At 27.9% G+C, this 13,623-nt stretch overlaps 1 protein-coding gene and 1 pseudogene across 2 annotated transcripts, besides 2 other annotated features; both read right to left on the reverse strand.

The window, feature by feature from the left end:
• Positions 1 to 2,160: a mobile genetic element.
• A 152-nt stretch (positions 2,161 to 2,312) lies between these two features.
• Positions 2,313 to 10,011: a mobile genetic element.
• Positions 5,110 to 5,990, reverse strand: TVAGG3_0732420 (annotated as a pseudogene). The gene has a single exon. A coding segment is annotated over exon 1 (881 nt).
• Positions 10,012 to 10,017: 6 nt separating the features above from the next.
• Positions 10,018 to 10,671, reverse strand: TVAGG3_0732440 (uncharacterized protein; the record flags this gene model as incomplete). Its single annotated transcript, XM_051244585.1, has 1 exon — positions 10,018 to 10,671. The coding sequence occupies one exon, from the start codon at positions 10,669 to 10,671 to the stop codon at positions 10,018 to 10,020; it is 654 nt and encodes a 217-aa protein (XP_051091172.1).
• Positions 10,672 to 13,623: the final 2,952 nt, after the last annotated feature.

The following is a 13,623-nucleotide window of genomic DNA, read 5'->3' on the forward strand; positions in this document are numbered from 1 at the left end:
ATCTATGAAAAATTGAATCTTAACGTCTGAATCTTGAACATCACAAAGAATGGCGATAATGTGAATTAATGATTCATAAGGTAAAATAATTAAACCGGATTGATCAATTAAATTTATTATTGAATCATAATTATTAATTATTATATCACGGTAAATTTTCATTAATTCAGAATTAATGTCTATTTTATATGGGTTCTCGATGTTTGATGAAAGAGGTGGGGGTATGTTGGATAAGTGGGAATTTCAACAGGTTCTTTACCGGGTTCAGATAAAATGATTGGGTCTCCATCTTCTTTATTTTGCTCCTCCTCCTTTTTCGGTAAGTCACGAGTTAATAAATTTGGTTGAGTTGCTGACCTTGTTAATTCAGGGCTAACATTAACTTTAACATTTTGAATAATTCGTGATTTATCATCATTTACGTTATAACCAACCGTAATCTCTGCTTTTGCGTTAGTGTTCTTTTGACTAGTGAAACGTCTTCTCATTTATAATCGAATAAAAAAATATATTTAAACTTTTATTTTGCTGGAAGTTTTGAATCTATTATTCCCTGTATTTGTTCATGAAGTTGATTTTTAGCTGGTTCATTGTAATTAATAGACCTAATATATTCATTAATTGCATTCTTATAATCATCTGATTTCTCAAATTTTCTTTTATCTGATTCCTTAACTAAATCATAAGTTAAACCTCGTTGCTGATATAATGGTTTCTTAATTAAATCTTTGAATGCTTGAGATAAAGCACCTGATGCAATTCTTGCTACTATAATTGGTTGGAATTGATGTTTAAGTTCATCTTTAACATTTGCGAAAACTGGATCGAATAAAGCAACTTTAAAGAATTTCTTAGCTGAAATTTCGGGTCTAATATTTGCATATTGACCATCAAACTGGTTAGAATATCGTGGTAATCCATCCGGTCCCTCTTCAATAGCATTTAATTCTTCATTGAAATAAGAATATGGATTATGACGGTATGAATTAATTGGACCATTTTCACCTTCTCCAATGTATTGTTTAACAGCTTTTCCATTTTCATCAAATTGCATAGGATAACGCTCATTATATGCTTTACGTTTAGGATAATCAGTCATAGTTAATTTGTAACCATTTATGACTTTAATATTTCCTTGACCATCAGTAATGAAAACTTCATTTATACCATCAGGTTTTCCATTTGGACCCGTAATGTCTGCTTCGTGTGCTTCCCAATTTGGACCTTGACGTTTGGCATATGCTTGAGCTTCTGGTAATGTTAAAACGTTTCTCATTTGTTTAACATCTTTTTGAAGACCAGCAACAATATGAACTAATTCTTTCATTCCATCAGGAACTTTCATAGTTCTATTATATGCACTCTTTTTGTTTGTTCCTTGTTTTAATGGAACCTGTAGAAGATTTGCTATTTCTGTCATGTTTAATTATAAATAAAAAATAAAAATTAATTATAAAAAGTTAATCAAATTTAACACCTCCTTTATTTAAATCAACTATTATTTTCCCATGTTCACCTAATTGCTGATATTGTGTGTAAAGTTCATTAATGCTCATTGGTAAATTCACTTGATAAAGCATAACGTTCAACTGTTGACGACTAAACCACTGAAAATGAAAAGGGTTGATAGATTTGATTTAATGTTTGTGCTTAATGCTTTGAAGTATTGAACAGCCATGAAGAATGAACACTGAATGTGTCGACATTGAGTTAATAACTGATTAAAATATGATTTCTCATTTGTTATTAGTTTTGATTTCACTGCATCATCTAGAAAAATGAGTGAATGCAAAAATTCTCTATCAAAATTTGAAATAGAAAGTGTTTCAAATAATTCATCCCGTTGTTTATCAATAATTTTATCCTCTAATCCTTGCTTCTTGATTGTATTATATAATTCTTTATACATTAAAAAGTTTTTTAAATAATCTTCTGCTTCTTCTTGTGATAAAGAAATAATTGGAATTTTGATTAAATGCTTTAAAGATTCAAATGTATCATCTGAAGGTGAACCTGAACGGTTGATATAAATTAACACATGTGAATAGGGGAAGTGTTAGCAATAATGATAATTTGTTTTAATATCGTTAATGTTTTACCTTTATTTTGTTTACCAATTGCTGCAGTGATTGAATTTAAGTAACATTCAGAATATGGAATTTTCATTAATTTTTCCTTAGATAGAGCATTTCTATTATCACTCAATGCTTCATTAATCATATCATCTATGTATGTATTATATACTCGTGCTAATTCTTCATAAGGAGTGGATGAATTTAAATCCATTTAATCAAAAATAAATTTATAATTTTGAGATATAAAAATTGCTCACATTTGCTCACATTTTGGCACTTTTTTGTACGTTTGTCAAAAAATTGTGAGGAAGATCTCACAAAAATAGTCAAAATGTGAGCAAATTTTGAGAAGTGCTCACATTTTGACATACGATTATTTTCATACGTTTTTTTGATGAATTCTAATAAAACTTCATTACCACTTTCAGAACGAAGCGTAACTTTTCAGCACGTAACGCTCTATCATGTGTAGTGACATATTATTCAAAAAAACTCAGATTGCTTATCTTATAATAACAATTTCATTAGAAAAAATGCACGATTTCACGCTAAAACTTTGAAGCAATTCTTAAATTCGGATAAAAAATCGATATGTATTACACTTTAAACTTCAAAAAATGGTTCAAAATTTAGACTTAGTTTATCTTAACAATATAGCAGATTTTAAGCCGAACAAGTAGGAGTAATAGAAATAGCTCTTGAAAATAATTACAATTAGTAATATGTAAGTCAAAGTTCGAGTATTCTAATAAATAAACGTTCCGGATTTTCTTTACTACAAGAATCAATACTTAATATATAGAAGCAACAGTAAAAACTTATTAGAGATTCAAAAAGAAAGTTGACTAAAGAGAATCTTTTTATATAAGTAATTTTATTTTTTTGAAATACGAGATCGAATAAACATGTATTTTATTTTATTACTATAATAATACGTTTTTACATAGTAAGAAAGTTTAGAGACTGAAATGAAATTAAAAATTGAGAAAAAAATAAAGCTTTTCTATAAAAATTCATATTAATATTTATTTGATTGAGTTAAAGTTATCCAATTTATTTGGTTCAGTTTAAAATTATTTGTATTTAAAATATTTTAGAAATATTTACAATAATATTCATATAATTATCGATTAAATCGTTGCAGAAAGTAAAATGATATAATTTGCTATATTTAGAATTTAAGAAATTTTAAATGGTGAAAAAAATAGAAAAAATATGAAAAAATAGACAAAATATTGGAGACTTCTAATTAAGAATGAAAGACTTGTCATTATTCTGGAATTCATAGCATGAAGATATTGTAAGGTACATTATGTATATATATATACATCTTTCCATCAAATAATCTTCAATCTACTTATAAAAAATATTAAAAAAATCATAAAAATGTTTATTATAATAACGATAAAGTTGAATAGAAATCAATGTTACATATTATTGAAATAAATCATCTTCGGCAATTTCAATGTTTTCTATCTTTTCATTTTTTGTTTCTTCTAAATTTATTTGAATGTCATCAAGTATTTGATCACTTGACATATACCTTTCAATTTCAATATCTCTGAAATCAATTCCAGAATGTTTGGACAAATCCTTATATTTTTTCATTATATCCTCAGGAATTAATGATATTTCCAGACCAAAATGCTCTTCAAATAACTGAATCTCTTCATTTATTTTTTTCAATTTAATGAAATACGACTGTTTATGATCACTTGTGTTTTTATCTGCCCGTGCATATCGATGCAAAATCGCTAAATCCACTTTCATTAAAGTGTGTACCGTCTTTAAAATTGTGGGATGTGAATATACAATATTTGTATTTAACACTTTGTTGTACGATTCTACGCCATTATTAGAATAAATATTGTCGAATACTTTGAGCTTGCTGATTGAATTATAGCTTGTGCTCCATGTTTTAATAAAGTATTTTGCAAATTCATTTGTATCTTGAATGCATTTAATTTTATTACAAACCAAATCAAAAACTTCTTCTGGCATGAATGGAGAAGCGCATAATAACTTTAAAAGAATTTTATTGTTAAGATCTTCTGGATCACATTTTTTCTTGAAATTCTTAACTAATGCTGCAATAAAGTGATATATGCATCCAGTCAATATGGTTTGCTCTCCTTTTCTTTTATAAATTGAGCCTTGAAGTGCTTTTTCGAAATCAGTTGTTATAACATCAAATGTTGATAAAGGAATTTTAATATCAGTATCATACTCCATAATACTAAATACTCTTTGATAATCAGTTTCTGTTCTTCCCGTCATGATTATATGTAAAAACGGTAGATACAGTTGAGTTGCTTGGTCAAAAATTAACAAATTTAATAATTGGCCATTCATTATTGATACAGGAACGACTTTGAAGGTTCCATCAATAAAACAATGTGATGAATACCGTGCAACTCGAATGAAACGTTCCAATCCAAAAAAATAATAGGCATTATCATTTTTTGTGCTTTGGGTAATAAAATATGATCTTTGATTAAAAAATTCTAACATTTCATTAATAAGATCAATCTCTGATTTTGATTTGACAGGATGAACTTCATAATACAGCTGTTGGACTTTCTTCTCTGATATCTGAATGAAATTAGTAGACTGGGCTTGATTACAGTCATATATCAGTTGATTTGCATACTTTCTTGTTTCTGATATCGTTGCGGTTGGATTTTTGACAACATAATCTTGAACTTGAGATTCAATATCATAGTTCATTGGATTTGTTCCTTTAATTATTTGAGATTGTTTTGCAGGTCGGCAGTTATGAAGTTTACTGTCTGGTTTTTCTTCAGGAGAAATATTTAATTTCTCATCAAAGACTTTTACATGCATACAAAAGTTGCATCTAGGTTTATATCCGCAATAATAAATAATTTCTAAATAATTATTATGAGCATTGTAACGTTGAAATCTCAAAGGATGACCATTTGTATATATGGTTAATGAATATTTAATACGTGCGGATTGGGAAATTGAAAATGTATGATAAGTCCTCAGAATATTTTTGATTCTTTTTCGGTGAATCTCTTTATTTTTATCATCAAAAGATTGATAATTAGGAATAAGTTCAATGCAAGCTTTATTAACGATAATAGATTGTTTATGCGTTGAAAAATTATTTTGGTAATCATAAGCAAAATTTGGCACTAGATGTGTATTTTGTAAATCTGTTAATGGAGGATTATCGGTTAAATGATTAGAAATTTGGGAAGAATAAGAAGCAGTTTCATTAGGTAGTGAGGATTGATGCTGAGGGATTTGACGCTGAATATCCGAATTTATTGTTGCATTTTGTCTTTGATTTGTGTTTGAAGGAGACTCCACTTATTGTTGCATTTTGTCTTTGATTTGTGTTTGGAAATGAAACTGCATTTATTGTTGCATTTTGTCTTTGATTTGTGTTTGGAAATGAAACTGCATTTATTGTTGCAGTTTGTCTTTGATTTGTGTTTGGAGGAGAAACTCCACTTATTGTTCATTTTGTCTTATATTTGAATTTTGAGCAGTTACTCCACTTATTGTTGCAGTTTGTTCATCTAATAAAATTTGTTCATTCTCCTCCTCTTTGAATTCATTGAATTCTTCGGAACTTAAATATCTGTTTAATAGAGAATCCGAGTTTTCGTTGTCTTCATCTTGAAATGGCCAATTCTTTCTTATATTGTTATCTTTATCATGAGTTTCTATAGAAAAATCATTTTTATCCTTTTGTTTACTTTCTTCATCATAATCGATATCACTATCATTCTCACTATAAGAATCTTCAGCTTCTTCATTTGGTAAAATTGTCTCATATAATTTATTTTTATTTCCATCTGAAATTGTTACTTTATACTCTCCTTCTAACATTTTTTTAATTTCATCAACAGGATTGAATACTTCCTGAAGACAATTGAAATTCATGATTTTAATTGCTTCTTCTATTATGTTATTGCTCATATACAACGCAAACTTGGCTGCCCACAATAAATTTTCGTCATTTTGTGATATTTGATTAATCTTTTTGTCTTGATCTTCAGAAGTTTTTATACTGTTTACAATCGGAATTGAAAATAAGTTAAAAGGCTTCTTTTTTCTTTTAATATTGATAGTAATTTTGTTATTACAGCGCAAATTATCCAGAACACCTAAATTTTTGTTATTTGTTGTTAATTCGAATGTGTTTAGAGGTAAACTTAGCTTGTGAGATATATATAAATAAAGTGTTAATGCTTTAACCGCTCTTGGTGGAATGACATATAATTTTGTATCCTTATAAATAAATTTAATGTAGTTTTCCATTTTTGTCACTTTTTAAGATCTTACAAAATATAGTTGATTTTTATCACTATTGAAATAAGATAAATAATGTAAGGACTCTAATTTTGTTATAAATATGAATGAAAACAGTAAAATGGATAACTTAAATATATAAAAATAAATATTGGAACAAAGCTATAACAAATTTTCATTCTTATTTATAAATTGATAAACCAAAGTAATACATTTTATTACATTTCGTGTAACATATACTAATATATAGATATTTTTTGAGATAATGTATTTATCTGTAAAAATTGTATGTGATCAAATTTGATTGATAAATTTATTCAGTAATAATAAATTGCATGTACAATATATTATTGTCTTGCCATTTTTTTGCTCATAATAAAAAATCTTTAAAAATGATAACAATAAAAGAGTATTAAGTAAAAATTTATACATCCAAAATATATTTCAGTAACAGCATAATACGCCTATGCTAATTTTTAGTTCTTAAATTAAATAGATGTCCCTAATCCCATAGATATTCACCAAACTTGGCAAATTCTGAACGTGATCTACATATCCCTAGCAAGTAGATCATATTGGTATACGTATCTTGATCAAATAAAAAGAATATTTGTTGAATAATTTCTGTTCAAATTAAAAGTTCTTCAACTTACGGTAAATCTATCTGCCTTAAAAAGTATTACGATATTATGCAAAGTCAATTTTCTCCAAAAAATATTTGAAGATGATACTTTAAGTATACCAAAAATACAAGAATTTTGAGAGAACTCAATGAATTTTTGTGAAGGTGGAGTTAAATTGAGAAGATTTTTGGTCAGAGAAAAACAAAAATTACTATCTGATAAAATGGTATTAAAATGAAAAAAGTTTAAACAAAGGAAATGAAGAATTTATATTATATTAGAATTTAAAGAGTAAATATAAAAGATTGAAAGAAAGAATAATAATAGGATTCTTGAATGCAACATTTGGAATGATGTTTCCAGTTGTAGATGTGTTAAGCAAAGAGAGATAATGATAGTTTCTTGAGTTTTGAGTTAAGCTTGTTGTAGATGAGAGAGAAATTTTGACGAGACTGAGGAACTTCATTTGGAATGATGTTTCCAGTTGTAGATGTGTTAAGCAAAGAGAGATAATGATAGTTTCTTGAGTTTTTGCAATTAACCATCCTCAATGACTATTGTTTTAATATAATTTTTAAATTTTTTAAAACTGACATTTTAGTTGTATATTTTTTCTAACAAAGGTACATTCACTAGGCGATAACAGTAAAATGGGATGAAAATATGATAAATAGCATCCCTATATAGTGCCAAACAATATTTATACGGGCCAAAAAAATTTGGCTAGAGATTTGGCGAGTTATAAAACTTAGAAAATTGAGAGGGATTTTTATTTTTGAATTTTTTTGGAAAGTTAAAATTGCGATTAAAAATCGATTTCCAGGAGAACTAAGCATCTCATCATATATTTAAATCGATAAAAATATTAAATAATAGTTGAATAGTATAACAACGTGAAATTATGGCTGAATCTACAGAAAAAATGAACATATTTGACATTTTTGAAAATTCATACGTTAGATGGTGACAGACTCATAAACTATACTTTAGCTAAGATTGATATATGGTTTCAACAACACATGGTTAAAATTGTAAAAATATTTTAGATTTCAAAAAATATATATGGTAATATAATGGAACAAAGTCAACAAATAGCATGTTAAATATGTTATAATTAACTTTTTATTAGATCCAATAGTAGATATCGAATGGTTTCCAGCTTTATGGTTAAATATTTTCTTTTCGAGCTTCTCTTTAACTGTTGTATTAAGGTTGTAAATTTTTGATGCTAGAAACTATGGAATCTTCTTTGCTGCTGCATTTTTCTTGAGAGTTCTTGCAATTTCGAATAGATCTGCGCATTGTATGAAATTGAGGCTTTAAAATATCTTGAAAACAGAATAGGACTGCTTTTCCAAAGGAATGCTTACTTGTAAATCAGAGAGTTTCAAAATTGAGAGCAAGATTATCATCATAACTTTCGATTTTGCTGCGAAAAAGGAAGACAAGTAATTAACAAATCATTTACTGTTGTTCATCAAAAGAAGAAAACTTTGATAACAACTAATGATGATAAAATCAAGCTATCTTTTAATATTTTAAATTGATAAGACATTCAAAATATTTGAATGGTTTAAAATATTTTCTTTTAATTTCTATAAGATATTATCATGATTATATAATAAAATTTAAATTTTTATTCAAAAAGGCAATATTTCAAACTTTTAATTTCAAAAATCTTAATTCTGCAATAAGTGTATTTAATTGTAGCAAATTTAATGATCCTTCGTCATGCTTAGCAATTTGGAACTCATAAATTAATGATTTCTTCAAGTAAAATTCTGCATTATTTCAAAAGTCAATAATTCTCTAGTAACTTTTCTTCAAACCCTAACCATTATATTATATGTATAATGGAGAATAATTGCAAAGAAAGATAGCCGAATTTACTGGGTAGTTCTTGTGATGCGAAATAATTGCAAATTAACACATAGTTTTAACAGCATCAATCTCTTTTTGCTCTCATTTAAATGCATTCGCACACTTTAATTTTGAAATATAAGAGTTTTGGAAATTATCAAATTTATCTGCTCAAATACTATAGATCTTCATAAGTGTTAATAGAATCACCAGCCTTACATATAGTGTTTAATATAATGATGCACATCATACTGGGATTTATTCCTTATTCATCTAGTTATTATAAGATTTACAACCCCATGAAAATTTAAAATTTTGTCAAAAATAGTGAATGTACCTTTTTTCTAACACAACTATCAATAAATTGTAATATCATTATACTATATATTAATATGAATTTTTATAGAAAAGCTTTTTTTTTTCTCAATTTTTAATTTCATTTCAGTCTCTAAACTTTCTTACTATGTAAAAACGTATTATTATAGTAATAAAATAAAATACATGTTTATTCGATCTCGTATTTCAAAAAAATAAAATTACTTATATAAAAAGATTCTCTTTAGTCAACTTTCTTTTTGAATCTCTAATAAGTTTTTACTGTTGCTTCTATATATTAAGTATTGATTCTTGTAGTAAAGAAAATCCGGAACGTTTATTTATTAGAATACTCGAACTTTGACTTACATATTACTAATTGTAATTATTTTCAAGAGCTATTTCTATTACTCCTACTTGTTCGGCTTAAAATCTGCTATATTGTTAAGATAAACTAAGTCTAAATTTTGAACCATTTTTTGAAGTTTAAAGTGTAATACATATCGATTTTTTATCCGAATTTAAGAATTGCTTCAAAGTTTTAGCGTGAAATCGTGCATTTTTTCTAATGAAATTGTTATTATAAGATAAGCAATCTGAGTTTTTTTGAATAATATGTCACTACACATGATAGAGCGTTACGTGCTGAAAAGTTACGCTTCGTTCTGAAAGTGGTAATGAAGTTTTATTAGAATTCATCAAAAAAACGTATGAAAATAATCGTATGTCAAAATGTGAGCACTTCTCAAAATTTGCTCACATTTTGACTATTTTTGTGAGATCTTCCTCACAATTTTTGACAAACGTACAAAAAGTGCCAAAATGTGAGCAAATGTGAGCAAATTTTTTATCTCATAATTTTAAACATTTCTATTCATCAATATTTCATCATATGAACTTCTATACTGTGGTGGTGTACCTGTTGGATGATATTTCAAACCTTCATCCGGTGTCCATGTCCAATCTGTAGTCCTAGTAAACCAAACTTGAGGAGGATTTGTCACCTTTGAACAGTAAGTGTCATTTTCACCCTGAATGATTGGATAAGCTTTCACTTGTACTGTAACTTGCGAGTTGAAAGTTTCTAATCCATCAAAGAATATACCCGCTCCATCACGTTGAACTGGAATAGTGCATAAGAATGAAGTTTGGTCTTTCCATGTTCTAGCTAATGGCGTGCCATCATCTGCATTCAGTGGTCTAGTTAATGAGTCCTCGTATTCTTCTGTGCATTCATTCACTCCATCTAAATCAGAAGCTTGAAGCATACGTGTAAAGAATATGTCACCCACTGTGGTCATCGCTTGATCGGGGAAGTTTCTGGAATCTATAGTGACCTGAAGACCTCGAAGCATTGGATTTTCTAAAACTGTTCTTTGCATTGCATTCTTCGGAAATGCTAACACAACATCTGTAACATTATGAAGAGCGTATGAGAAATCAGAGCTAATACCTTCAGGAGTGATGCAACCTCCATTTAGTGAACGAACGTCAATATGTTGAGCTGGAATCATGAATGGATCTTCCTTACTGAATAAACGTGGTATTGCTTTAACTGATTCTTCAATTAAACCGTATCCTGGTGTAATGCATTTATCCTCTAAAACTTCCATCTTTGTGCATGAAATAATAACGTCATCAACTGTTGCGTCAGCAGATGTAGCGGCTAAGCTTGTAATTAATTTGGCAGGAAGTCCGATTTGTTGGAATTTGCGATCATATTTATAAACATGATTCATAATCTTTTCATAATTTTCATCAGTTATCTTTTCATAAACGTAATTTTGTAAATCAGCAACTCTTAACGGGTCAACCTGACAAAATACTAAAGTATCCCTGAAAACATAATATTTAAGAATGATTTCACCAAATGATTTAGGATAATCATCGAACGCCTGAAATGCTAACAAATCATTTACCGGAATAATCATATCAAAAGTGACATCAACTTCTTCATTTGCTTTCTTGAAAACTTCTGAAGGGTCAATATATTTACCACATACTGAGTTATCATATTTTTGAACATTATTATATAACGAATGAACAAACTTTTTAACTTTCCTTTCTGATTTTGGTTTATATGTTGCAAATGCGAAAGATTCACGGGCGCAATCCATCTGAAGATAACCTGCATCACCTCTTTCGGTTTCTACTTCTAATTGTTTAAAGCTTTGATTTGATGATTTGTAACCAACGAATAAACGCATGCATTTAAAAGCGGCATCACATGTGAAAGCTTTATTTGAAACTAGAGTTGCTTTAACTTTGCGTTTAATATATGTGTCACCTAATTGGTTCACATCATGAGCCGGATTTGTAATTCTTAAATGAGTTTGTTTATCATCAAAATATGGAGTATCAGAGTCATAGCATGAACTTTCAAGTTCTCTATAATATCTTCTACGTCATTCTTTGCGAATATTTCATTTATCTTTTCGAATGAATGAAACACATTTCCATTAATCGGTTTAGTGTTTGGCACCAAATAGTTAGTCGTCATTTATTAATAAATAAAAAATCAAAATTAAAAGATGAAAATGAATTTTTAATTTTAATGAAATAATCAACTATGGCTGCAGGTATATTTAAGAAACTGTGGAATAGAGTAAAAAGAGGAGCGAGTAAAGTTTGGGAAACATTGAAGAAGAGGGCAAATTGGATATTTAAGAATAAAGAAGCAATTAGTGACGTTGCTGAATCAATAACACCAAAAGCTGCCCCAATAAGAGAAGTTTTAAATAAAGGAGAAAAAGTTTATCAAAGACTACAACCGATACTAAGATAAAAATAATTTTAAGCCGCTAAGCAGCGAGATGATCCATAGGATCTCATATTTATTTTTCCACTATCTACCTCCTATTTTATTAAGTATTCTTTCAGCAATTCCACCAACTGCGTTACCTGCTTGTGCTCCCATCGCCGGATTACCTGCTTTAGTACCTAATACACCACCTATGATAGTTCCTGCCGTTTTCGCTACTGGTGCCAAAAAGTTTGCAACGGGTTTAATAATCTTTTTATAAACCCAACCCGCAGCTTTCTTAATTCCATCCCATAATTTTTTAAAGAATCCTGCCGCCATTTCTGATTTAATATTAATTAAAAAATATATTTCATCACTTATATTCTAATTTTTATTATGATAAATGATAAATGAAAATAAAAATAAATGAAACAGAGGAGGAAGAAATAAATGAAAGTGAAAATGTTCAACAAAAAAATAAACGTTGTTAAACCAATTACTGAAATAAAATTTTTTTCATCTGTTGAAGAATTTAATGACTGTTATGCAAATTATTTGAAGAATTGACAACATGTAAATTGAATAAAATGTTTAAAGTTGATGGATTCAAAATTTCAAAAATAAAAGGAGTGGTTAGTTTGAAATCTATTCCTCAATCAAGAATCACCTCATTAATGAAAATAGATGATTTAACAAAAAGAATAGAAGAGATTGAAGAAAGAATGAATCAAATAACTGATTTCATAAATTCAAATAATCATTAGTTTCTTAAAGTTCTATGTTGAACTCATCAAATTCTTCTTCATCATTACCATTACCTTTAGCGAGTTTATTTACTCTTTCAACTTTATCTTTTGATAGTCTATCGTTTAATTTTTTCTGAAGTTTTTCGTTACCAAGTTCTAAAATTTTACATGATGATATTTAAACCCGTTAAATTCTTTTTCCTCAGTTTTAATCATTAATCTACAAAGAACTTTAGTGAGGTGGTTTTGTTGTTTAAACCATTTATCCTTAATATTTGTTATAAATTCAATATCCGGAATTAATTCCCAAATTTTTGAATTTTCGATTAATTTACCATCAAATGCAAAAGCAATAGGTTTAATATTAAACTTACCTTTATAAAATAAACTTTGTATGCAATCATCAAAATAAACGTCTACTTGTTTAACCTGGGTGAGAATTGGTGAAAGTTTATCCATTAATTGATTCACAGTTACGAATTTTGATTCACTCATTTCTTACGAATTAAAAAAATAAATTATTCAAAAATGTAAGACATGAATTTTTAAAGTTTATTTTTTTATTCATGAAAATAATTATTTCTAATTTCTTTTACTCTCTCGTATATACTAGATTTAAAGAATTCAGAACATTTCCCATAATCTCCTAAATGTTTTCTTATCCCTAACGTGTGCCAGTTATTATATGAAACTGAATAAACTTTATCTTTATCTTTACACCTTTCATCACTTCCAATATATTTATATCTCATTTTGATTTAGCATTTTCATATTCATTAACGTTTAATAATTCACAGTCTTCCTTTTTAAATTGATGTTTAAGATATTCAGGATTTAATACTCTACGTTTATATGCTCCTAACTTAGTTCTAAAGGTTTTTCTACAAAATTTAGGAATTCCATCCTCTTTAATGTCATCAATGATTTCCATTTCATTATTTTCAATTTCTTCTTCTCGTTTATGGGGTCTTTGATTA

The sequence above is a fragment of the Trichomonas vaginalis genome, chromosome III (assembly GCF_026262505.1).
Source record: "Trichomonas vaginalis G3 chromosome III, whole genome shotgun sequence".
Taxonomy (NCBI): Eukaryota; Parabasalia; order Trichomonadida; family Trichomonadidae; genus Trichomonas; species Trichomonas vaginalis.